The sequence below is a fragment of the Rhipicephalus sanguineus genome, chromosome 9 (assembly GCF_013339695.2).
Source record: "Rhipicephalus sanguineus isolate Rsan-2018 chromosome 9, BIME_Rsan_1.4, whole genome shotgun sequence".
In the NCBI taxonomy this organism is placed as follows: Eukaryota; Metazoa; Arthropoda; class Arachnida; order Ixodida; family Ixodidae; genus Rhipicephalus; species Rhipicephalus sanguineus.
This window is the reverse complement of record NC_051184.2, coordinates 33590044-33617565: the sequence shown is the minus strand read 5'-3', so window position 1 is coordinate 33617565 and position 27522 is coordinate 33590044. Positions and strand designations below refer to the sequence as shown.

The 27522-nt window shown below is 44.8% G+C and overlaps 2 protein-coding genes across 2 annotated transcripts; one reads left to right on the top strand and one right to left on the bottom strand.

The window, feature by feature from the left end:
- Positions 1–488: 488 nt before the first annotated feature.
- Positions 489–26201, top strand: LOC119404938 (DEP domain-containing protein 1B). Its single transcript, XM_037671655.2, has 12 exons — positions 489–632; positions 1318–1475; positions 3001–3105; positions 5261–5551; positions 6035–6165; positions 6727–6774; positions 7621–7767; positions 9047–9946; positions 10721–10884; positions 15547–15726; positions 23916–24071; positions 24946–26201. The coding sequence occupies exons 1-12, from the start codon at positions 591–593 to the stop codon at positions 25072–25074; spliced, it is 2451 nt and encodes an 816-aa protein (XP_037527583.1). The 5' UTR covers positions 489–590; the 3' UTR covers positions 25075–26201.
- Positions 11539–11959, bottom strand: LOC119404939 (ras-like GTP-binding protein Rho1). The gene has a single exon (XM_037671656.2). The coding sequence runs from the start codon at positions 11874–11876 to the stop codon at positions 11541–11543; it is 336 nt and encodes a 111-aa protein (XP_037527584.1). The 5' UTR covers positions 11877–11959; the 3' UTR covers positions 11539–11540.
- Positions 26202–27522: the final 1321 nt, after the last annotated feature.

Genomic DNA, 27522 nt, shown 5'->3' with positions numbered 1-27522 from the left:
TTATTTTGTTTTTAACAGGAAAAGGTTGGACTAGAAGCCGTCAAAGTTCTCGTGTTGCGAGGAAACTCGCATCCATTAGGACTGTGACTGCTGATTTGTGCCTCCGAATTAGGTAGTCTCGAGGCATTCCTCAAAATTCAGGCATACGCCGCATTTTCTGCGGACAGCCGCTCTAGCAGACGACGTTGTGACGTCAGTGAGAGCGCCCTCTCTCGTACCCAGGCATGCCCAGGAGACAGCTGTGGCTAAGAGCAGCATCTCAAAAGTCATTAAATCGCCAAGATTGCACCCTAAATCACTTCATTCGCTCTCTACAGCTCGTATTCCCGTCCAAAATTCCGTTTCTCATGCACCGCTGTTTTGAATTCACTCTTCTGCGCCGTCGTCCAATCAGCGTGCGAGAAAGTTGAACGGCGCCATGTTTTTTTGACCATGTGATCGCTGGCCGGCCGTTTTCAAACTGGCGTCTGTGGAAGCGTCGTGGCGTCGTTTTGTCCGTGCGGACACAATAAAAAACATGTCTGTGTGGAGGTGATTGCAGTGGCGACGACGCCTCTTGAAATATCGCGTTTTTGTGGAAACAGGTGACCATGAGTGACACACGGGATCGTCAGTACAGAGCTACGAGACTGGTAAGTGTGACCGGTATGCATCGCTTTAGTGAAACTCGATGTGAAGACTTGAATAAGTTGGCGCGTTGATTTGCTTTCGATCCAGCTGCCTCGCATCGCCACATCTGTGTAGACCGATGTGTTGTTTTATTGTAACGAGTAATGTGCGTGTATGTCTTCAGTACATTGCGAATGTGAACATATCCAGCTTGCTGAGCGCCAAAGGAGAGGCGCTGATCACTGATCTCTCTTTCATGATTTGCTCGAAATCAGCACTGTTTTTCATCGCAAAACGAGTCTTTGAAGCCCGTGTCCTTTTGATCATAAACACTCAAATTCCATTATTCGTAAAAGTTTCACTTAGCGCGTTCTTTGCTTTCCGTTGTTTTTCCCACGAGAAATTGCTGGAGCCAAAGTTCAAGACGGGTACCGCTGTTTTTACACGACCATTCTTGAGCATGATCAAGCCCGATTCGAATCGAGTTTCTCAAGAGTGATTAGCTCCATTCCGCATCTTTCGCGAATAATTAAGCCAATCGCAACCGAGGATCGATCGCAATCGAATGTACACCGTGAAACACCCGTATAAGACACTGCATGCTTTCTATTCACGTTAAACGCCGTAGGAATTAAATGTTTAGTTTGGTGTTTGCCAAGATTCTTTTTTTTTTTTGGTTTATGCTATAAACGCCTTGAAACTTTTCAGTGGAACAGCGTCATCAGGTCCTTCCGCGATGGCATGCCCAAGGGTAAACACAGACGGCACATGAGGACGTTTGACAACTGTTTCGTGGCCAGCGATGCAATATCGTGGCTTCATGAACATTTGCAGGGAGACCCCAACTTTGGACCCGCTGTTACCAGGTGTTTATTTCATATTATATATGCACATAACAAACAGATGTCGGATTAAAAAGAATACCTAGGAAATCGTAGCACGGCAGGGAATAAAAGAAACAGCAGTAGTAATAAGTGCATAAACAAAAATGTTTTCTGAAATCAATAGAAAGTAACTAAATGAACCAAGAACTGGCATACGTCAGAGTACCGAAGAACAAGGTAGGGGTTACTTACAGATACAGGAAAAGAGCTATCTCAATGTTAGGATGCATGCTATTGTATCTTACACATGTCCGAGAAGTGATGCAGTACAAATATTGATTAAACTTGAATTAGTAGATGAAACATATCTTGTGAACTACGATATGTACTGTCGACCGCAAAAGTTTGCGGGATGTGCAGCGCGTGGCGGAGTGACAGAAAACTGCATTGATGCGTCACCTACCGTGATGCGGCGGGTGTTGAGGCTATCGGCCGCAGCCTCCGCGATTATATCCGGCAACGGCACGTTGTCTAAACGTGCCGTCGCCGGATATAATCTGGTGCTCATTATCAACAGACACTGATCACTGCAATCGATTATTGCTGCAGGAGCAGCACCTCAGGGATATAATGACAATTCAAAAGGGAATGACATTGTTACTGAAGCACTTAACGGAAGAGGACTTCTAAGGGTGCTTCCAGCAATAGGAGCAGCGCACTGTGTCCAATGGGGCGTATTTTAAGGGTGACCAATTGGTGATCTAAACGCTTGTGAAATGAATTTTTTTAAATGTGCCGCACAAACCTTCAAAGAAATGACTTTATCATGCATAAAAATTTGTCCAGCACATTGCAGAGGCCGAAAGGCATGTGATTTCTGCACACAAAATTTCTGATATGAACAAAATAGAACCTGTTCAGAAGAAAGCTGCACGCTTCATTTATCGTCACTTTGACAGGTATTTTTCACCTAGTTCCCCTCTTCCTATTCTTCAGCTTACCAGTCTCTCTTCTCGTCGTCATATTGAATGTTTGAAGTTTCTTTACACCTTAATTAACTCCCCACGATTCCCCCTACTCAGCTGCTAGACCAACAACCACTCAAAATTACCATGAGTTGAACATGACTACCTTTATCCATCGCACGGTGGCGTTTAAATATATCTATCGCTCGATGGCTTCTTATTGTATATTACTAATTATTGATGTTCAGCGCACTTTGTTATGCTCTTTTATGTATTATATTTTGCCCACTCCTCCTGCGATAGCCCTTTGGGGCTGCAGTAGGTTGAAATAAATAAATAAATGCCTTTCATCAGGTGTCACAAATCCAGTCTTGTCATGGTCCATAACATCCACGGTAGCCTGCCAACATCCACAGCGCAGATCGGTGGAGAAAAAAATGGCTTACTCAGCTGAGGCAGCCGAGTGCATCACCTATGCATAGGAACAGATATATGTTCTTTGGTGATGTTATGTAGATTTCTGTAATGGATAAAATATGCTGAAAAGTGTTTGGACGGTGCATACATGATGATGAGGCATGCTCTTTTGGCATGCATTTCAGGCACCAAACGACCCAGCTTCTGCAGAAATTCTTGGAGAACAGGATTATAGAGGCCGTGAAAAGTGGCAAACCGAGGGTTATTCAAGATGACAAGCAGCTGTACAGGTACGTGGACTTCTACTACAGCAGGGTGTGAACTTTGGCCAGTTGGTCAAACGTGCTTCACAAAGTGTGAAAATGGTTCATCAAGTGTGGCCCCGTACTTTATGTTCTTGTCGTTTGTCATAGCTTTAGCGCTGCTCCTAAAGTATGTTTGTGACAGTACACCATTAGAAATGAGGCTTTAAAAACACTGATAAACTGTAAATTAGTTTTTCAATCAATGAAGGAACTTAGAATGTGCCCTTTAAAGTGTTACACCTTTTGAGCATGTCTGCTGTTCTTTTAAATTCAGTGACTTGGTGGTGAAGCTCTTCACATCTGATCTAACTGTGCACGCTAAGCGACTGCCTGCACTCTCATAATGATCACCAATAATAATAACATACAAAAATGGCGTTGTGCACATTGTTTCAGTAAAGGCTCGGTCGTTGCTCTAGACGTAAGGCTTGTCTACACACTGAGCATCTTGGAGCAATCCCAGATCTTCGAGAATGGACCAATTCCTGGCATCGGAGCACTATTTTCCCTCCCATGCAATGTGACATATAGTGCAGCCAGACAAGGCATTAGCTATGTTCACTTGAAATGCAGAAATTACAATGAGACGAACGAAACTTGGTAAATTATTAAGTTGCCACATATAGAGGTAGAGCTCCTCCACATAAAGCATGCGCTGCTTTACCATTTAAGCACAACCTTGCGAGGCCAACAGATAACGAAGCCAAGGAAAACATAGAGGGCATTATTTGTAGGTTTTAATTGGAATTGCAGTAACTACAAAACAAAGGGAAATGAAAGTGAACTAAAACAACCTGCTGCCAGTGAGGAACGAACCCAGAACATCTGCATAATGTGGCAGCTATGGTCTTTTAAACTTTCTTCAAAATTTGTGTGTGCTTGTACAAGATTACGGCCCTGGGAATGTTAGCCCCCTCAGGTCCCACTATTCTCCTCGCTTATTGCATGCATTGGACATAGTCTTTTGTAGATGAGGGCAGACAAACAAAACAGGACATACGTTGTGCCAAGTGTGTCGTGTGGGACAGCCCAGGTAGTCGGGAATAATCTCCCCAACCTCACCATGGCACCTCTCATAGCTAGTACTATGTTGTGTTGGGTTGTTAAATTGCGTATACAGTTGAACCCCGCAATAACGAAATCGGCGGGGAAAGCACAAAATTTCGCTCTTGCGGGAATTTCGTTGGCGCGAGAATGCCGCAGAAAAGACATGGAATTTACAAAAAACACATTTTATTTCGAAAAGTCAGTAAGTTTGCTTTGGCGGGCCTTAACATGCAGCAATTTCATGCCTCTAGATTGGGAATCACGTTTTCCACGGCACAAAGTTCGCCCCATGCACTGGTCAGTGACGGCGGCACTGCGCTGTCACCAGTGCCGTCATCAAGTGCGCCTACAGGCGAACCTCCTTCCGGCTCCACTGGATCAGCGCAGAATCGTGGACAGCAAGCTGCACACAACGCCGAATTCTTCGGCGATGTCCATTTTTTTCCTGCCCTTTTCCACCTCACTGATAATTGCAGCCTTATCTTCCAGCGTGATGAACTTCCGCTTTTTCGTTGGAGGCAGCGAAATTGGATGAAGCAATCGCAACACACAGTTCACGTTGCACCAAGCGGCCAAGCGAACGCTCCACAAATGGCTCCACACACGCAACCATGTGCGCGCAAAGCCGACAAAACCAAGCACAGAGCCATGTCAACGAACGAAACTCCATGAGGAATGTGGATTTGGCTACGTAGCACGCGATAACGAGCAGGTGTTTCGGCAAGCCATTATCATCACCATTGTCACCAGCTTTATGTTGTTTTTTTTTGCAAACAATGATGGCGACTGCTTCGCAAGTGTGCTGTGGCGATAGTTTTGCACAATTTAAGTGTAGCATGAATGCACTTCAGCAGATTTCGAATGTAGTTAATGTTGCGAGAGTAGATTATTTGCACACTCGTGTTTCAAAAATTTCGTTAATGAGGGACTGCGATATGAATATCTTTTGTAGTCGCGAGTTACGAAATGCATTGACTCCTATGGGCGTTCGCCGGTGTTCCGAAAATATTTCGTTGCGGTAAGAATTTCGTTCTCTCGGGATTTCGTTATCGCGGGTTTCGACTGTATACGTAATTCTGCTTCACCTCTACAGGTTCACTGTCTATTCCCCTGTCAAGACTCCGCCCTCTGCAAAGTTCCCGCCAAAGGCAGGAAGCGGACGGACACCTCTGTTGGCCCGAGAGAACAGGCCAAACTTTCCTCCCGAGGCTCACCGTGTGTCAGCCAAAGCCCTGGCATTCCTGTTTGGGGCCAAGCCGGATGCTAATCGGCCACTAGCTGCTGAAGTCGTCAAGGACCCATCCAAAAACTCGAAAGAACCAGATGCCGGACTAGTGACTCGGGAGGAAGTTCAAGGCATCTGGGAATCGGTAGTTGTGGCAAGGTAAGGTTTGTTTCTCATCGCAGCAACAGGAATGATTTTCCGTGTACACAATCCTCTACACTATGCACAACATTCCTAATAATAATAATTGTTGGGGTTTTACGTCCCAAAAACCACAATTTGATTATGAGGGACACCGTAATGGAGGGCCCGTGCACCCCCCCCCCCTTTCTTTTTTTTTTTTTGCTATGGCATCCAGAGTTCAAAATTACGCTCCATCACATCTGCCTGCCCGACCCCCACTTCAGATCAAGGTGGTGCCCCTCCCCCCAGAAAAAAAATTTCTGGCTTTGCCCCTGGCTCGCCGTGTATAAAGGCAAATGCTGAGACAAGCTAAAGTGACGGATTAGCATTCTAAAAAACATAATGAGATTACCTAAGAGGCATTCTGTTTTGCAGCTCTACGGTGCTAAGCTTTTTGTTTGTGATGACATTTCATATGCCGGTGAACAAGAAATTGCTTCCCTGTGTGTTTGCTTTCAGGTTAAGGTGCCTCATTGGAGAGGAAGCCACAGATGGAAACTTGAATGGTTTCCACATTTCGGGAGCACACGTTCTGCACAACATGTACCGACTTAGTCGCAACGGTGTTGTGATTCTTCTTGACAAGTCTGGTAAGCTATCTTTTGCAGTGTACTATCTGTTAACTTCTCACTCCAAAGCTTCTGTGGAAACTTTTTTCATTGTTGTAAGAACCATGATGGGACAAGCTCTGTCTGAATGATTTCTCTAAAAAGTTCTCACTAGAACGTTCTGGTACTGTCGCAAGGTATGCTGGAAATGAAATAACTGATGATATGTGACATGGTTGATGCTTTGTTACATGATGGGATAATGTTTTGAAAGATGTAGAATTAAAAGCTTTCACAAATTTTTAAAGGGGTTGACGTGTCTAGAATTAGAATAGTCAGTTTACGGCCCACTTTTAAAGCCTCATCTGCAGTAGGTGCCTGTGCTATGCCAAGTGCCAAGCATGTTGCATCAAAAGCATGTGTAGATGAACATTAATTCTGTGCTTAATAGTTTTACCAAGAAAGTGGTCCAAATGTCCACAAGGTGGATGTGGGTTTATGAGAGAAGAGGTTGTCCTCGTGTCAAATGTAGCACATAGCTGTGAAAGAAACCAGCCTTGTAAATCAGTACTCTAAGTTGTCTTTCTCGCATATGCTTTGCAGATGACCTGCCCAAGTGGATAATCAATGCAATGAAGTGTCTCATCCACTGTGAGTCCTTACTTTATTTTTGCAAAGATTTATTGTCATGTACTGTACGTAACAATGCTCAGACCGGTAGTCAATAAACATGCAAAAATAAACTGTAATTGTTTTATTGGGCAAGCTCATATCCTCAGTGTAATCAAAGAACAAGCAACTTGACTGCGGTGAGAGCGGTGGAGTGGTCATCCATCATCCAGTGCTTACGTTTGACCTCTTCATTACATGTTTCGTCAAATCTTCGATGTATTCTCAATGTCAAGGTAAATACCAGAACATGCCACATGCCTGTTTGTCTACAAATACAATACTATGACACGCGTTGTCTTTCTTCTAAAAAGAACAACACTCCAGTGTTATGTATTCACTAAATACCCAATAAAACCCAATATTTAGAGCTTTCTTATGATTGTCATAATGAAATAAAATTATTTTATTACATTATCTTTGTGACCAGTCTAGGGTGAAAGTAGTTTTTTTTTTATAGCATAAAAATATTCTGATTTTTCAGGTTTACTTGACTACCATTCAGGCCTACGACATATCAAGCGTATAACACGTCACACCAAAATTACAGCCGCCATTGCACAAATATGTCCCGAATACTTTAGTAATGTTTCTCTTTGTTTGTGACACGGTTGTAACTGCAACTGATGAAGTGTTCGCAGGACCTCTATGAAACAAAGTCTGTGAATCTTTAAATAAACAGTTAGCATCTGGAGCATTAAAAGAAAACTTAGTATATGTTTGACCATGTTTTAGTGGCCCTCGTCTCTGGAGCGTCTGTTGTACTTTCAGGTTTGTGTGACGTTACTGCTCAGGAATGTCAAATTCACAGCATTCATCAATTTACAGGGCCTCGAGCTTCAGGTGCAGGAAGCTGCCTGCCCAATTACCCAGGCTTTGAGTTGGACGTGTTGAAGGTGGTCAGCGAATTCTTCAGTGGCCTTGGAACCGCTTTGGTCCCTCATCCTATCCTGAGGCTGTTCTATCATGCTTTTGGTAATCACCGCCTGTGCTTTCTATTTGTGTGCAAATGTGCCTCATTAAACGGACCTTGTACGGCCTTCTAACAGCTTTCCTTTTCTGTGAGACTTCATCCTGTATGAAATGCTGCATTAGCTTTACAGAAGGTTACTACACTAGGTTGGAAATGTAAACAAAACTCACTTACTCGTAAAATGTAATTTTTGCTTAGAGCTCATTTGTAGGGATGGGCGAATAGTAAATTTGAGGTTCGAAGCGAATCCGAAGCGAATAGTGATTTGGTCGAATAATTTCGAATCGAATAGTTCGAATAGTATTTACCGCATATTATTATGAAAAATGAGTGTTTTTGTCATGACCCTTGCACAATGTTTTTAAGAATTGGAACTAGGTATGAGTGAATGTCACTTGTTTGGTTTGAAATGAAGTGGAAGCAGCCTTGTATAGTATCAAGATTTGAATAGCAGTAGGGTGCAAGTTACAAGTGGTACAATACGTTACAAGTTAAAAATTACTATACTTAGCGCACATAAGCCATATAACACTCTTTTAAACTTAAAAAAAAATATGTACATTTAACCTTGAAGTGTGGCTTCGCGGCAGTGCAGATTTCCCCTGGATGGGTGGTTTCACGGTACAGCAACTCAACGCTGCAGTGAAACCACCTTTACAGGGGGTTATGTGCGGTTGAACATGCATATATTCATTCCGAATACTTCGAAATTTCGAATAATATAAATTCGTATCGAAGAGAATTTGAATGCTTTAATATTCGTTCGAATATTCGAAACGCCCGAATATTCGCCCATCCCTACTCATTTGCACTTGAGATCAGCTCAGCTCGGCTGAGTCGCACTCAGAGTCAGACTCAAAGCCCCAGGACCATCTCGAGCTCACTCGGTCTTGGTCGTTTTTAATCCATACGAACCGAATCATGAGTGAGACTGCCGGCCTGTAGCTATGATGCATGCAAAGTGTGTTGAGGGGCCAGTTGGTACGACATTGAAACTGAAATAAAACTGTACAGGAGATGGAACACAAGTGGAAGAAGTACACAGGATGAGCACAGTCCTGTGTACTTCTACTTGTATTCTGTCCGCTGCGCAGTTTTATTTCAGTTTCAATATGGCTATGACATTGACTGAAACTTAAAACTTAGTTAGTTTGAACCTTCAATCACCGACTCCTAAGGTTTCTTTCTTTTATAATGCTGGAATGTTACTAGTCACGTGTTGCACAATAAAATCTGTGCCCAATTTTGCTCTAAGTATCATTGCCTTGGTCTTCAATGCAGGTCCGCTCACAGAAAGCTGCAAGGTCCCAGAGGAGCCACCGACCCCTGACGCATCGGTCGAAAACCTTCTCCACAGCATGTCAATCTTGGCCCAGCCAGTCGAAGCGACGGCGAAGTCTCAGGAGTTGACCAAGCCAAGTCTTCAGCCGTCTCTGTCCGGCCGACATTTGGTTTATCGCACCGCCTTTGAATCGGCAGACCCTGTGACGGTCCTCGTAGAGTCGCAGGGCTCCGTGGGTTCGGTGGAGCGTGCGTTTGCCTTGAGTGCCGAAACAGCCAGTACCATAAGCTCGTGCAGCGGCGGCTTCGCTCGACCGTTGTCCCCGCCCTACAGTGACATTTACAGCGACGTCTATAACCTGGCCTGCAGTGGCAGTGTGGCCGGCTTCAGCAGCGGCTTCGACACTGACAAGAAGCCCATCGGAGTGCCGCGAAGTTCGTCCGTCGAAGATTTGAGAGATGCGAGGCACTTCACTCACGCGACAATGTCGGCACCCAAGGAGGCGTTGGTGCGGAGCACGGCATCCCTAAATGTCGACGGGTTCTTGACGTTGAGGCAAATCAAAAGAGAGCAAGAAGCCAGGAGAGGTAACATGCTAGTCGGGGAGGGGTACGTGAACCTAGGGTACGGATCTAGTGGCAACTTGACCAATGACTGGCAGGTGGCGCTGCAGCGTTCGGCTGGAAGTGTGTCCTACACAACGGCGCCGACTCAAGTCAGTGTGGCGTCCTCTCGAGACGCCAGCTTTGTGTCGGCTAGTGACAGTGTGACGTGCATACGTTACTCTAGGTCGAATCCTAGTTGCGAGAGCTTGCCGGTCCTGGCGCACTCCACTCCCGCAGAGACGGGAAAGACTGCGGGTCCGTTCTACGCAAACATCTCTTCGTTGCGGCCGAGAGGTGAGTGCATACATCCGGCTGATTTCACGCAAGTTTGGTAATGCTGTCATTGTGACAAGACTATGGGGAAGTGTACATTTTCAGTTAGAAGTGCTTTGTTACCTGATGGATCCCAAATTCAAGAACCAAATGCAATTAAGTAGGCAAATGTTCCAAGGTGTAATTTACACTGTCACAGTGAAAGCATGAGCTCTGTGCCAAAGGTTTGTGCGGCACATTTAAAAAAATTCATTTCACAAGCGTTTAGATCACCAATTGGTCACCCTTAAAATACGCCCCATTGGACACAGTGCGCTGCTCCTATTGCTGGAAGCACCCTTAGAAGTCCTCTTCCGTTAAGTGCTTCAGTAACAATGTCATTCCCTTTTGAATTGTCATTATATCCCTGAGGTGCTGCTCCTGCAGCAATAATCGATTGCAGTGATCAGTGTCTGTTGATAATGAGCACCAGGTTTAAATTATGTTACAGTCAACTAGATAGAATGGCTGCTTTTCATGAAGTTATTGCATATGTTATACAGGCCTTAACAGCAACATAAGATAGATTTATGTACACTAGAATGGACAAGTACACAATCAAATGGCCAGTGGCCACCATGATCAAGCTGTTACATTGCATGGGGGAATGGGTCATCAAAGCAGTCGTGAGAGCAGGGAGGAAGACAGAAGAGAACCTAATCACCCTGAGTGTTTCAATCTTGCTAGTCTTGACAGTCCACTGCGTAAGGCCCCTTACTACTACTCCATGACCCCTCCCTCTTCGCCCCCTTGCAGAAAATGCTGAAGACTTGCGGCGGGCAGTGAAGGTGATGCAGGTGGCATCGCTTCTGCTTCCGCCCTGCAGACGGCGATACCTGCACTTGCTGCTGCGTTTCATCTACAAGACATCGAGGAACCAAGTGCTCACCCTAAGCCCCCATCATAGCAACATGAGCGTGGTATGCCCGTTCTCCTAAATTCTGCTGTGATGCTGCAATGATTTAATAGTCTTATAACATGTCCTCGTGGTTCAGTTGCTCTGTGTTTCTGCTACTGAGAGTGACATTGTAGGTTTGATTTCCAGCTGTGGCAGTTGCGTGGCTTGGAAATGGAATACGAAATACAAGAATACTCACCTATTGAGATCTTGGTGCATAAAAAACCAGGTGGTCAAAATTCATCAGGAGGTCTTCACTAATTGGTATCCCTCATAGACAAACTATGACTTTGGGATGTAAGACCCCATCATTTAAGCAAAAGTTTTTGTCATCGTTGTTGTAAGAATATTGTACACATGGCACTGCCAGGTGCAGCTGCAGAACATATTTATGCACGGATGAGACTTGCGCAGCAGTAAATGCTGCTGCATTTAAAAACTGCAGCTAAGCTTTGGTGGAAAGAACACTGCAAGCGTGGTATTGTTTGGAGCACCTAACTGAGCCTCCGACACATGCTGAGAAAATTCCACAGCAGTGAGTGTGCTAAATTTATTTATATTGTACGTAGAGGAGGAGGCGGCGCGCACAACAAAGTGGCGAAGACACTGCAGCGAGAGAAGCTCCTCCAGCCCCCTTTTTTCAGGCTTCTGACCGGGAACGGGAAAAAGGTTTTAACTCTAGAGCAGAACGCACTTTGTCTTCTTCGGCCTCTTGACCTGCAGGGCGGCCCTCGTTGCAGTCTCAAACACCTCGCGCACACCGTCCTTGGTCTTGGCAGAGCACTCCAGGTAGCCGTAGGCGTTGATCTTCTCCGCCATGGTGCGCCCTTCCTCCGGGGCCACGGGCTTCTGTTTCATCTTCGCAAGCTCCCGCAGCGTGTGCGGGTCATTGCGCAGGTCCTTTTTGTTCCCCACGAGGATGATGGGCACGTTGGGGCAGAAGTGGCGCACCTCGGGCGTCCACTTCTCCGGGATGTTCTCGAGGGAATCCGGGGAATCAATGCTGAAGCACATGAGGATTACATCTGTGTCCGGATACTACAGGGGTCGCAACCGGTCATAGTCCTCCTGCCCCGCTGTGTCCCATAAGGCCAGCTCTCGCCATTCCCACCAGTACCTGATGGCGATTATGTTGCTGCCCCGATTCCTGACGTCGCCATGACGCGCAATGTCGCGCTCCCCAACACGGTGGTGACAGTTACAGACAATCGAACTTCGTTTCCCATCCTCAATTTTGGCTTCTCGGCGCAAGTTCTTCCTCGCGGGATGTCTCTTGCACATCTGACACCACTGGCCGACCATACAGTTTCGGCCTTGACCCTAGAATCGCCACCCGATTTGACCCTGGACTCACCATCCTTGTGCGACCACTTCACGCCAATGATATCCGACGAGCTCACTTCTGAACAAGTCTCTGCTCTCCGCCGCCTCCTCGTTTCCTACGAGGACATATTTGACTTCGGCGACCGTAATTTGGGACAGACATCCGTGGTAACCCATCGCATCGATACCGGTGATGCCCGACCCATTCACAGACGGCCCTACCGTGTGTCAGCTCCAGAGCGTGCTATTATACAACGGGAGGTGGATAAAATGCTCCATAAGGGCATAATCGAACCCTCTTCCAGTCCCTGGTCCTCTCCCGTTGTGCTTGTTAAAAAGAAAGACAATAGCTGGCGATTCTGCGTTGACTACCGCCATCTCAATCACATTACCACGAAAGATGTGTATCCCCTCCCGCGTATAGACGACGCGCTCGACTGCTTGCACGGTGCCAGGTATTTCTCTTCAATAGACCTGCGCTCAGGGTACTGGCAGATCGCTGTGGACGACCAAGACAGAGAGAAGACTGCATTCGTGACCCCTGATGGACTTTATCAGTTTAAGGTGATGCCTTTTGGCTTATGTAATGCTCCCGCGACTTTCGAGCGCATGATGGACTCTCTCCTTCGAGGCATGAAGTGGTCCATCTGTCTTTGCTATCTAGACGATGTTATCGTTTTTTCCACTACTTTTGAAAACCATCTCATTCGCCTGTCCACCGTGCTTGATGTTTTCCGACGCGCTCACCTCCAACTTAACTCCTCGAAATGTCGCTTTGGACAACGCCAAATCTTTGTACTCGGCCATCTCGTAGACGCTGCCGGCGTACAACCAGACCCTGGAAAAGTCCGTGCAGTTCGAGATTTCCCCACACCCGGCTCTGTTAAGGACGTCCGCAGTTTTCTTGGACTGTGCTCCTACTTCCGTCGTTTTGTCCAGAACTTCGCCGAAGTAACCCGTCCCCTGACCTGCCTGCTGAAAAGGGACGTCGCATTCACCTGGGGCCAACAACAAGCAAACGCCTTCTCATCACTCGCTGCCATCCTCACCAATCCGCCAGTTCTGGCACACTTCAACCCGTCTGCCGCTACGGAGGTCCGTACCGATGCCAGTGGCCACGGCATAGGCGCAGTGCTTGCACAACGGCAACAGGGTATACACTGCGTCGTCGCGTACGCAAGCCGCCTCTTGTCGCCATCGGAACAAAATTACTCGATCACAGAACACGAGTGCTTAGCTCTCGTCTGGGCCATCGCGAAATTCCGACCGTACCTGTATGGCAGACACTTCTTGGTTATTACAGACCATCATGCGCTTTGCTGGCTCTCCTCGCTCAAGGACCCCACAGGACGCCTCGGTCGCTGGGCGCTGCGCTTACAAGAGTACACATTTTCGGTATCCTATAAGTCTGGGCAACTTCACAGGGATGCCGACTGCTTGTCTCGGCACCCAGTCGATCCGCCTGAAACAACGGAAGATGAACAAACACCACTCGTTCTCTCCATTAGCGACTTCGTCAACATAGCTGCTGAACAACGCCGCGACTCATCTCTGCGGCCTATTATAGATGGCCTGCAATCTCCACAGCCTGACCGTTCCCTACAGATGTTCGTCCTTCGCAACGACATCTTGCACCGTTACAACGCCCGCCCTGACGGTGCTGAGCTTTTGCTCGTTGTTCCTGTGCATCTCCGCTCGGATGTTTTGGCCCAGCTTCATGATGCACCCACCGCCGGCCATCTAGGGGTGTCACGCACGTATGACCGCATTCGACGGCGATTCTTTTGGCCTGGCCTCTACCGTCCTGTGCGACAGTACGTTGCGGCGTGCGACCTCTGTCAGAGGCGCAAGACACCTGCGCTATTGCCCGCTGGTGGTCTTCAGCCCATTGCAGTCCCAGATGAGCCATTTTTCCGAGTCGGCCTCGACCTTCTAGGACCTTTTCCCGTGTCGGCCACCGGTAACAGGTGGATTGCTGTCGCAACCGACTACGCAACGCGGTATGCCGTCACACGCGCACTTCCCACCAGTTGCGCTACTGATGTAGCCGATTTCATTCTTCATGACATCATTCTGCGTCATGGTGCTCCTCGTCAGTTGATCACTGACCGCGGCCGCTGTTTTCTATCTAAAGTAGTCGACGACCTCCTGCGATCCTGCTCGACCCACCACAAGTTCACTACAGCGTACCACCCACAAACGAACGGCCTCACCGAACGCCTGAACCGTACCCTGACAGACATGCTTGCAATGTACGTCTCTGAGGACCACCGCGATTGGGACATCAACCTACCTTTTGTAACATTCGCATACAACTCTTCACGTCACGACACGGCTGGATTTTCACCTTTTTACCTGTTGTTTGGCTACGACCCGCCTTTACCCATGGACACCATGTTGCATTCTGACGCCGCCTCATCGACTGCCTATGCTCGTGATGCACTGGCCCGTGCTGACATCGCCCGCCAGGTCGCCCGGGATCGTTTATGTGCCTCGCAGGTTAACCAAAAGTGTGGTTACGATCGCCGACACCGCGACGTGCAGTACTCTCCGGGGTCGCTGGTCTTACTGTGGTTACCATCGCGACGTGTCGGTCTATGCGAAAAACTGATGTCCCGTTATGTTGGCCCTTACCGCGTCATACGAAAGGTCACTAGCGTGACCTATGAGATTGCTCCACTCAATCCTGTGTCAGCGACAGCTTCAGCCAGGAGCGATATAGTTAATGTCTCGCGACTTAAACCGTACCACTCTCGCCCCGAGAACTGATCGCACCGGGACGGTGCTTCTGCAGCCGGCGGGTAATGTCACGGGCGGAGAAAGGCAGCGAATGACGACGACGAAGTCCTGGGCGGAACGCGCTTGGACTGCGACAGCGCTGTACGCTTTTGCTGTTAAATATACCCTGTGTATATAGTTTCTTCCCCGTAACAATATATTCAAAAATACCTTACAAGACTGAAAGCATTGAATAAGGGGGGTTACAATGAAATCGCAAGTAAACTTGTAAGGAACAGGGTTATAATGCAAGTGAATAATAACAACAACAACAAAAACGCAGCGCAACAAAATTAACAATGCAGTACGTTAGCGAAATTCAGCAGCACATACAACAGCCAATTACAGCACGTTGACAAAAATAAAATGCAACACTTTATAAAAATGAGCAAAGCTTGAAAGTTAAACGATAAAATAATCTTACGACGCTATTGTCAGAAAATGCACCTCAAGTTTGTGTCGAAACGTGTTAGGGTTACTATTGGAACCGATATCATCCGGAATTGCCGCAGCATTAAAAATACTGGGCATTCCTTCTATGGCAGCAATAAGGATATTGTGCATGCGGCATTGTCTGACGCAGTTGCTGAACACCTTTGCGTGCATTCTGATGAGCACCGACGGCAGCTGCTTGGAAGCCACCCCCGACGCAGCCCAGGAGCTCCTCGCTTTCCTCGTGAAGCACTGCGACCGCATCTTTGCTCCTCCGCGGGAACTTCACCTGGAGGTTGAGGCGCGGCTCACCATTCTGCGGAGGGAGCGGGTAAGCAGAGACACTAGGTGACCCTTGCCTACCGTTTAGCTGTGGCGCACGATGTCGGTTAAACGGTGGTTCCACGAAAGGTGGTCGAATGAAAGAAGGTGTTTAGTGCTTGGCAGCCTGCGTATTATATGGCAACAGTTTTTTCGAACAATATCATTTTTGTGTGATTATGCCGGCTTGTTAGCTTCGAAAATCTTGCATGCAGTTAGCACCATTGCGGTCTGTCTTGTACACGGTCGATAGAACTTCGTTGGTACGTTCCAAATCTATGTGATTTCCCATTTTGTGCACTCCTGGGTGAAGAATGCGGAAATCACTCCTCACGGACTGAGCATTTTCCAAGATTGTAACGCCTCTTCAAGCTGCTTTTCCAAACGTATCTAGTATGTGGTTCTATTGTGATAATGCATATGGTATCGATATTTGCTTGGTTCGCCAAGTATAAGTGAAGAACCATAGCTGTCTGTGAACCTGGCTTTTGAAGAAGCTAATTGAGCTGATTGATTTGCTAGGCTATCATCACTGTGGGAAAGTTAGCCAAGGTACTAAACAGAAAGGATAGCTTTGCTATTTTTTACACAAATGGCAATAACGGCCCACTTTCTCGTTTTAACATGCTCCCTTCAGAGGCACATTGCAGACAGGCCAACCAAGAAACCATTGATTGGTTGTCACAGGTATTAACTGCACAAATTATAAATGCAGAATGCTACCACAACATGCGTTCGTGCAAGATTTTAGTGCTGGCGACCATGCGATAGACACAAGATAATTTTTTGAAGCTGTTTGCCCTACTACGCTGCTGTACGGTTTGTACGGTTGAACTGACATGGTCGGTGCCTCCTAGATAACACAACGTGTACGTGCTCTGACCTGTGACATTATTTGGAAAAGCAAAGTTGAGCTTTGTGCAGTGTGTTGTGTCTACAAGGGAGTCAGGTTTACATGGCCTTCCAAAATTAAAGTGCTGGTTTGCTTGCACTTCATAGTGGACTTTCTTTATCGTGCTTGATCGACAGAACAGAATAAATCGGAGCCTTTAAAGCGACGTGAAAGATTAGTCTTTCTTGGCGGAAGGAACGACGCCGCCATCTGCGTGTAAGAGAGTGCTTCACGTTTTGTCATGGTGATGGGCACTTAATCCATAGGTGATAATAGGATGTTTATTTCACTGAGTAATCGTACACTTTTTGTCTGGCATCAGTGTAAGCAAACTTGTAGTTATGATATACTAAAGACATCTGTGCAAAATTTTGGGGCAAACAACCCACCAGTTCTGCCAGAAAAGCAATTCACACTGGTCTTCCTTATCGATGCAGTGTTCAATACATTTTCATTGTAGGCACCAGTAATGCTTCTCGCAGTCGCCTTTTTTTCTTTCCAAAGTCTGCCTTTTTTTTAGCTTTTGATGTCATCTCCCTGTCAGAGTTCGTGAACATTTTGTTTTCTGGGAGGCCTCAGACTTGCTCAGTTATTGTTGTAGGTTAAGAATGTGTAGTGGAACTGTTCTGTTAGTTATACAAAAGTGCAAGAACCGAGCTTTTGCCAGGAAGATTGGGTTTCGCTCCAATATGTATATATTTCGTAACGTTGTGCTTGAACACATTCAGATCTTGCAAACATTAACACTTTTGGTTGTATTCCAGCAGATACCCTTTCTTTCTCAGTCCAGGTATCGGTATTCTAGGTGTCTGGGTTGAGTGGTGTGTTTCTGTAGACTCATGAAAGCAGGCTTACGTGTACGAAAATTTTCTGTATCTCTGATTCTGTAGCATACTCAAGTAGAAACGTGAGACAAGCTTGCTGGCAGTTCATTGGAATGAAAGCTGCCCAAAACTAAGGAAAGGTCAGCATTTAAAACACAGATAGGGCACATACACCATTATGGTTGTGAAAGCTGTACACTCTTGGCTGGAAAACAGCACACAGCAGAGAGTACTATTAGTAATAGAATGAACAGTATTCACTATCATTGTTAGTTTAGCACTTTGTATGTGTGTGTCCCATTTGTGCATCGAGATATGTCCTTTGCTTGCTCTTGTGCAGCTTTCATAACATCCTTTGGGAGCTGCCAACGGTATTGCAGTAGTCAATTTGTGCCAAATGAACGTGCATTCAGTTTCAATCCATCGTTTGTACAAAGCAGAATGATGTCACTGTGAGGGCTCCTGATTATGTTGTCGAGCACGAAACATTCATTTTCAGTATCATATTTTAATTAAAGACCCTTACATCGAGTTTTTGACATGTGCTGTGATGAAAACATAACTCCTTTTACCTAGCGAGTACATTGATTGTAATTGTCATCGCATTCCAATACATTGATCTCAATTAGCTTAAACGCAGCGCTAGGTAAATTTGAAGAAACCTCTGTGTATAATTTGACCGTTTTTATTGTTTATCTATAGTGGAGTCTTAATAATTCTTTGTTCAACCGCGCTGATATCCGTCCATATTTAGATCATTTCTTTCTGCAGTAGGTTTTGTTATTGTCCTAGACATTGCAGTGGTGAGTGTTTGTGTGTGTCTCGCCGCACTACTAATATATTTAAGCGTCATTTCGTGGGTGTTGTAAATGCGTTTTAGTGAAGTTAGAAAGTGTTTGGTGTATAAAATGTCATGATAGCATGAATTACCTTACTTCCAAAACTTCTTTTTCGTTGTGACTATTCAGAAGGAGCAATTAGCCACTGTAATGGCTTGGTAGCTTTTTCCGTTTCGCTGCATTGAACACAAGGTAACAGGTGCAATTCCTGGTTTTAATGTAAAAATATAATCAAGGAGGCATGTGTGACTTCTTGCCATTATACATTGTAGACTGTAAATGGCTGTATGTGTCAACTGACATCTCTAATCACACTTTTGATTTCATGGAGCCTCGTGCATATTGGTGCAGAGCGATGAGGTCTAAGAGCTACACTTATTTACTCATTAAAGTAAAAGGCTAGGAGAGAGCAGCTTTGAGCCTTAAAGAGGACAGGATTAGTACCACATGTGGTACTTGGTACTGGGACTATACGGGGAGCAAACATTCTATTCTCCAGGGGTCACCACTGTGACATACCTGACTAAGTCCACTTGTCAGGACAAATGTGTGGCGAGTGTATCCATGCATGGACGATGGGTAGTGCCCTCATCCACACCTAGTGAAAACGTGTCACACACATTCAAGCTTGAATGAAAATTTGTTTTGGTATAGAACGCACTGCTCATAGCTCTGACCAAACACTGCCCAGATGGCCGAGTCACAAAGAAAGCATTCTTCATAGTTACCATTCGACATTCCAGCCTTGGAATGGTCCACAGAGGAACGAAGTTTTGCCAAGTCCAGCGATTCCTAGCTGCATGGTTGTTCATGTTCACTTGCATGTTTGTTCACAGTATCCAGAGTGCTTCAGAACCCTTTATAATGTCACACTTGGTTGTGCTTTTGTTTCCTTAGTAGTGCTTTTACTTCCTGGTGAGTGTGTTGCAGTTATCTGCATTATGTTTTGTACCGTGCATATCCTTTTCTTGTATTCCAAAAATCTTTTTGTACTGTGTGCGACATTTGCGTTGAATGCACATTGTTATCAAGCAGGTGTACAATAATGGTGCATGCTGTTTATGATCAACTGGCACATTCTGCAAAGTCAAGTCTGCAAGGAGATGTTGAGAGGACTTTTTACTGTGTCCCTTGATATATTACGTGAAACATTACTTTTAATTTGAATGAAATGTGTGTACTGGTGATAAGATGCTAAACTGAACAAGTGTACATATACGCAATTTTTGTTTTTGCAAGCACTGTTCAATAGTGGTACTGCAGATGAAGCAAAGTAGCAATGTCGGCTGAGCAAGGTAACGCTTGCATTTGTTGTAAAGACAAGTTTGGGGTCAGGCATCAGTTGTGACCAATGGTTATAGGCCGGAGCAATTAGCTAGTTTACAAGAAGTGAGATTAAATCAAAGGGTTTTTTTTTTTACATTTTCATTTTGTACATGTCATGCTGAAGTGGCTTGTTGCCTCTTCTTTTTGCTCACTTTCTCTCTTTTTTTTTTATTGCACTGTGCCTAGCTTGCAATCTTCCAGAACACTTCTCTGGTGTGTGCATTCTAGTAGTAAGGTCAGCTTTGCCTGCACTGACACTTCAACGTTGTTAGCTTCCACACTTTTCAGTCTGATTTCCGGTTCATACTGCATTGTTTGCTAATGAGTCGACAGCTGCGGTGGTACTGAAAGTTTCCTGTCATTATGGAATCTGTCAACATGTCAAGAGCGCATCAGAGAGACATTCTCCGCTGTTGGCATCACACGCACTCCTCCAGGGACACTTCTCGGATTCCTCCTTTGCGTCACCATGAGGATAGCTACAACAAAATTTTTGGAATGCATTAAAATATCTTAGTTTCAGGTGGCGTAGATATTGAGGAGCCAACGTGCAAAACATTATGTTTGAAATATGACTGGAAGCATCAACAGCACCTTGCACAAATATCAGTGGCATTTAATTAGAGATAGATTCTGCTGTCTCAGTGCCAATGCCCTTGTCATATAGAGTGCAAATAAGAAAGCCTCTTTTGGTAGCTTTTTCAATTCATTTTATATTGATTGTGTTCTTTGTGCTGTACGCTGTTACCTGGAAGAGGTGCTTAAAAATATGACGAATCTGTATGCGCTAATAAGTCACTCTTGCAAAACTTTATCCGCGTTTCCACTGGGAAAAAGAACTCAAGTGGAGAAAACCTGCCTCTGTGGCTCAGCGGATATGGATATGAATATGAGCATGAGGCAAAAACTTTGATTCCAGGCCATGACTGCTACAATGAAATGCGAATCACTCCAAATGCCAAATCACTCATGCGCTTAAAACTCTGGGGGGCTCTAAATTAATCCAGAGCACCGCACTATGGCATCCTTTGCAGTGCGGTACATCGGACCATAGTGCCCCGTGATTTGATTAAATGATTAATATTCACAAGTTATCAATATTTGGGCAATTTGTTGTGCAGAAATTAGGCCATTGGTTTCCACATGTTTTAACAGGCATTTTGAGATAGTAGCTTTATCTAGTCTCAGCCAGATGATATAAAGTATCCTTGAGAATCACGAGGAGGTGATGGATGCTGAGGTTGTGTTGTCACACTCATTGGCTTATTAACCCTCTGTTGATGGTGACAACGACCTATTTATGACTGTAATAAAAGATCAAGCTAACGTAACAAATCATTTCTTTTTTGTGTACATTGAAGGGTGAATGTGTAGTTTACAACCTCTTCTTTCTGTGTACATTGTACTCTGTGCCTATGAGGGACTAATGTGCCTGTCGCGCATTCTGTCATCACCATGCTCAGAACATCAAAATAAACACATTTTTGTAAGCTACTTTGTTTTACTTGAGTGTGTTTTCAGTTTCAAGATTTTTATTGTGAAGTGTGACAACATTTTAGACTGTAGTGTCACCTCAAAAATTTTCAGCAGCTTACAAGAGAACGCCCCTGTGTCTGTTTTAATGCCACGGCATTCTTGGGTGCCTAAGATTAGTCGTAACGTGAAGGTCATGTTTCGTGTTATCGTTAAATAATCTATAGCTTCCCATTATGGTGCCATGCACGGATTGTTGTGTTGCATGGATATGGTTTGTCACTACAGTAATGTAATGTAAAATGTAATGTAAAGTAGTGTCTTTTAAATCTGAGTAGTGCACCATAAGTTTGTACCTGCAGTGTTGCTGCTCACTCCTACATCTATTGCAACTCAGTATTCTGATAATGGCGGTATGTTTATGGACACGCTAAATATATGTGCTCGCTTGCAACCTGGGAATTCAGTATGACCTCCGTACACAAAGATGTACTCCATCTGTCTGTGCGCCTCTGCGCTCTGAAACGTAGTTCCCAAGAAATTCTGATGTTGAAGATTGTTTGCCTTTGCCACGATGTTGCAGAAACTATAACGTAATTGGCTGGTACATCTACACAAATCCAAGTCCTCTTTGAGTTGTACAGTGGAAGTATCTTGTCCCTGCGTTCTTGGATTTTCACTGACTATATTTATGTAGAATGAAAGAAAGCAGGAAATGGACTATTAAAGGAGTACAGACCCGAATTTTAAATATTTTTGGACTGTTGCTCTAAATAAAAGCGCTGGTGTCAAGAACCATGAAAAGAGTGGTGGGGCACCTGTGAATGAATTGAATATATTTTTAATACTGCTACCTTAAAAAAACACTTTCGATATCGATATCGAGGGGGCAGTTTCGCAGTGACATGTAAACACAGTCTGATGTCATGAGAAGACGGCAACTTGCAATGTACTAGCAGCAACTCTGTCATCTGCTGTCAGTCGCACGTGGTGCATGTAAACAACGATAAGTGAATTGTCATCCAGCGATTTCTGCGATTTAGGCTGCATGTAAGACGCAGAGTTCGCAAACTGAATGAACCGTGTCGACTTATCGTGGTAATGTCCATTGTGATGGGGCTGGCTTGCAGATGCTGGGCGACGAAAAATTTTAAATCAAAGGGGAATATTTTATATGTATTGTCTGACTCCGATGTGTGGAGAGCGTTAACACTGCATACCAAGGAAACGAAAAATGCTCCTTTTGCGATGCCTCAAAATTAGGGTGTGCGAATATTCGAAATTTCGAATATTTTTCGAATAGTGTTTGCTATTCGATTCGATTCGCACTGGAATTTTACTATTCGAACTATTCGAACTTCCCAAAAACAAATACAGTCAACGTCCGATTGAAAGTGACCCCTTCAGATTTTTAATATGCTTCACCTTATTACAATTTCGTATTGCGGCAAAGCTGCCTTTCAAGCTCCGTTACGGTCGAAATTTGCCAAGAGACAGTCAACGTCCGATTGAAAGTGGCCCCTAGATTTTTCAATGTGCTTCACCTCATTACACCCCGGTATGGCGGCAAAGCTGCCTTTCAAGCTCCGTTACGGTCGAACTTTGCCAAGACACAGTCAACGTCCGATTGGAAGTGGCCCCTAGATTTTTAATGTGCTTCACCTCATCACACCCCGGTATGGCGGCAAAGCTGCCTTTCAAGCTCCGTTACGGTCGAACTTTGCCAAAACACAGTCAACGTCCGATTAGAAGTGGCCCCTAGATTTTCAATATGCCTCACCTCATCACACCCCGGTATTGCGGCAAAGCTGCCTTTCAAGCTCCTTTACGGTCGAACTTTGCCAAGAGACAGTCAACGTTCGATTTAAAGTGGTTTCTAGATTTTCAATGTGCTTCACCTCATTACACTCCGGTATTGCGGCAAAGCTGCCTTTCAAGCTCTGTTACGGTCGAAATTTGCCAAGACTCAGTCAACGTCCGATTGGAAGTGGTCCATAGAGTTTCAATATGCTTCACCTCATCACACCCCGGCATTGCGGCAAAGCTGCCTTTCAAGCTCTGCTACGGTCGCAAATGTACTAACTCAAGAAACGCTGGTTCCAACATGGCGATGAACGATGTGGCAGAGGTGGGGGCTCAATTAATGCTGATTTGGACCTGAAATTGGGGCAGGAAGTCCGAAAACTCGGAAGCCGAAGCTCTTTAGCATCCGAAATTTCAGATGTTCTTGTATATCGACGTCTACGAGGCAGATTTGGAATTCCGGACTTGAAGGGAGCACACCATTGTCCGCCACATCAGTTGGGCTTCCACAGAAGTTGAAACAGGAGGAGAGGCTGAGGAAATGGCATCTTTGCCTATCACGTGTAAAGTGTTGTCGGCAACACTTTGGTTGCATCAAATCATGTACATAAATCCAATTCAGCCTCTACATTGCCTCATTCTTGATAAGACAACTATGAAACACCACCCCGCCAGTGCTTCATCAACCTAGCGAAAAGAAACACTTTCATGTTGCTATCTCATAAGAATATGCTTAGGAATCCTCTCCAACTTTTTCTGCAATTTCACTTCGAAGTATTCGAAAAGTATTGTAGGAATATTCGAGAAATATTCGAAAAATATTCAATTCGATTCGCACTCTCACTTCAATATTCGAATTCGCTTCGCACCCAAAATTTTGCTATTCGCACAGCTCTACTCAAAATCGTACTTTAAGAAATCAGCCCCTACCCCCCCCCTCCCTAGCCCGCCAACACCATGACACTTCCCCCCGCATGCCGTCCTAACATTGCCTGCCAGCACCTCTAATGGGGTGGTGAGACGGAACGCTTTCTTTTTGCAGGGCAACAAGGTGACGACTTACTGCCAGCAGGTGACGCGTGAGCAGTTCGAGGCGCAGAAGCGGACACTCTCCGAGCAAGCCCTGATGGACCTCTTCGACGACATCCTCCGCGACCCGAGGATATCGGACAAGGAACGCAACACAAGGATGAAGCAGGTACGCATGTGCAGAGCAACTCTGAAATTTGTGTTTGCCAGCAGAAGAAGAGGCACAGTTAGTTAAAGGGACATCAAAGGCAAATAACTGTTACTGTCATAGTGAAAGTTCAATGCTTGAGAACGTCTAAAACGCCGATATTGTATGCAGCAGTGCTTCAGAAATCGAGAAATCAAGGTAATTGTAGGACACGATTTGCGCCACCATTGGGGACATTCTCAAACACAAGCCTGGTGACGTTGTATGTAGGGCTGAAGTACATTTAATCACAAGTACCCGAGCTACCCATGACAAAGACAGACATTTCAGTGCATTAACAAGGCGGAATAAAATGAAACTAGTGCATTTCAGTCCGATTCATGCAAGAAAACTTCTTGGTGTTACCTGGAGCAACGCAAAGTGAGGTGCACACTTTATGTAGGCTTGCTCTTAGTGTCAGTTTCCTTTAGTTCCAGAATATCCTGAGGAGATTGCAAATGAGCGTGGAAAGTGAGTGATCTTAGTACCACGTGCCCTCAGTGTAGTTGAAAATGCCAAATAGTACTAGCTTCACTTTTCTCAACACTTTCATGGATAATTATTACTGGAGCATAGGAAAAAGATTTGTGGAAAGTTATAGCTTTGTGACTCGCTCACTGGTGAAGAGGCAAAAATGTACGCGTTGCTGTGCGTACTTACACCTGCTTGTTGCTATATTTTTAATGGGCATAATTAGCATTGGGTTGTTTGGGCTATATAGAACTGTCCCAGTTATAATGGAATAAGGTATGAACTTCTGGGCATTTTTTGTGTATAGCTGACATTTTATCAGGCAAGATAATGAACTTGCCACTTAACTAGTGTTTGCATTCACCGTCATTTCTGTTCCTTGCAGTTTCGGCAAAATTATCCTGACATCTACAACAAGAAGACGTGCGATGAGACTGTTGTTCCAGTGACTTTCAAGAGGAACAGTCGTTCAAGAGCCACTGTGATTGGCTTGCTTAGGAGTCTGAGATTGTGATTTAACCTAGAATACGATCTGAATTGACACACACGGGTGCTTGAACAAATCGCTTCACCGATTGTTCGTTTTTTACCACATACAGTGCCATTGAACTTGTGTATTGTAATACGCAGTTCTACGCACGTACCCGAAATTTCGGTTTGTAGAGTTTTGTGCTTGGATGTGTAAAATATTCTTTCAAAGTAAGGAACAATTCAGGCTAAAACCCGGCTGGGACCGTGTGGTGCTGAGCATAAGGTGTGATTTTGGTTGCTTTCACGTTTTTGTTGTAATATATGTGTATTATATGGGAAAGTTATCCGAAGTGCATTAGTTCACAACTGTGTTTCATTCTTCGCGTATTCAACGTATAAGCGTGGATGAAATGGAGGGCTTACACTTAAGTAACAGTGACGCTATCTAAGTGCAACAAAAATTGCAATTGTCTTCAATATCTACTTCTCAATGCTCTTCCCACAACTGTAAAGAACAAACTGATGTATGTGTGTGAGTGTCTGCTTATCGAGAACTTACAGTGCTGGTCTAGTGTTGTCCTTGTCTTAATCGGTACATTCGCTTGTTCATTACTGTTTGCTGACCATAGCTGTAAAGGCATTTGAGGTGTCGTGACCTATGATGATGTTGCTTTTGAAACCACAGTATTGCTGCTATTTTACATGACCGCTACACACATGTTTGCCGCACATAGTGAACTCAGGGATTTTGCATGCATTCTGAGAGACAGAGTCATTTTTACTTTATGTATTTTCAATGCAAACACTGTTCTGGTAGCCTTCCCTGCCAAAGATCTGTTGGATGTGCCATATGCTCAATGAACTACTTATGGTTGATGGCCATGTATCTTTCTTACATTATGTTATTTAAAAGTATTAACGCGAAACTCTGCGGTGCTACAAGAAAGGCGTTTTGAGCTTTTTTGACGACCTGCAATTTCCTACAGTCAAGGTCAACTACACTTGTATGTGATCATGCTGCAAATGAAGCACTAGTCGCATATGTACAATTTTAGGTTTTATTACAGAGCACTTTTATCTGTCATTATTTGATCATTTTTCAGTTGTACCTGCTTAGTTTGTTTTGTGCTGTTGTATTGCAAATTGTATTGGAATGCACATGAAAATAAAATCATTGTCATGCAGAGTTGTCTTTCATTTAGTCTTGCCGTGGGTACGTGATGGAGTAGTGTGGCAACGTGCGTTGCATGTCCTGGCATTAGCCATAACGCGCAATGCAAAGTGATATGCAAGCTATCCACTGCGTGTTACACAGTGGATGGTTTCAAAAGTGTGTAGAACTCTGGATGAGCACCCACATACTTTCTTTTGATTTATTTCCTCTCGTTCCAGTTGTATGCTACCGTGTGTGATCACTAAAAGCACGACCTTAGCTAGTAAGCAATGCACGCATTCCTTAGGCACAAGCACTCAATAGGTATTAGTGCGTAGACAACGGTAGATGCATTTTATGTGCCATAAATTGAAAGAGCTTGATAATAAATAATTACCACTTGCAGCTCTCCCTAGGCTCAGTAGAAGTAATGATAAAACCATTAACACCAATTACTGGCATTATGGTGAAATGGAGTCAGGATGGGAGCCGCTCATCCCAGCAAGTTGATAGCAGATAGCAGTAGAAAATGTAAACCTTGATGCTATGAGTCACCTAACTTCAGCGGGAAAGTGCATATGAACTTAAAAGTGTTTTAGCTATGACTGCAAGATCTTTTAAGCATCATAGTCATGGCATGCACTGTAAACCCCACATACATAACTGTAATTTTTTAAGTTGACAAGTGGTGCGTGTTCTATGCATGAATACATTGCCTTTAGCTATTGCTAAAAGATCTTTTAAGTTGATTGTGAATCATAGTCATAGTTGCCTTTGCACTATGTCCACATAACTAATTTTTAAGTTGATTATTCGTAGTACATGTTACATGAATGCATTGCCACTTCCTACATGGCGTGGCAAGGATTCAGGTAGCATTGTGGAGGCATAAAAGATCAGACTGCACAAAAACCTCCGAGGCAGCGATTCTTGTTTTCTTCTTTTTTTAAGAAACAAGTTTTTTGACATGTAGATTTGTTGCGTTGGATTCATTCATCTGCACGGGTCCAAACGAACGCAGCTTTCCATCGCCTGTTGCGAAATTATACGTTGCACGTGTTGTGCCGAACCAAAGAGTAGCTCAAATGCGTATGCTGACACGCGTTGCTTATTTTCATAAATTAGCTTAGTCGAAAGCGGCGAAGCGTGAGGGTACGACGGTTGGATTCGCACCCGCCATAGTTCCGGTCTCTAGCAAGGTGAGTTTTCAGGCTTTGTCGCAGAAGGTGTACGTCCCACCACCACGACTGTTCACAGCACGCCGCAGACCAGCAAATCTGACTTTGGGAGCTCACATCCAATTACAGTGTTCATCCAATCGTCCGACAAAAAAAAAAA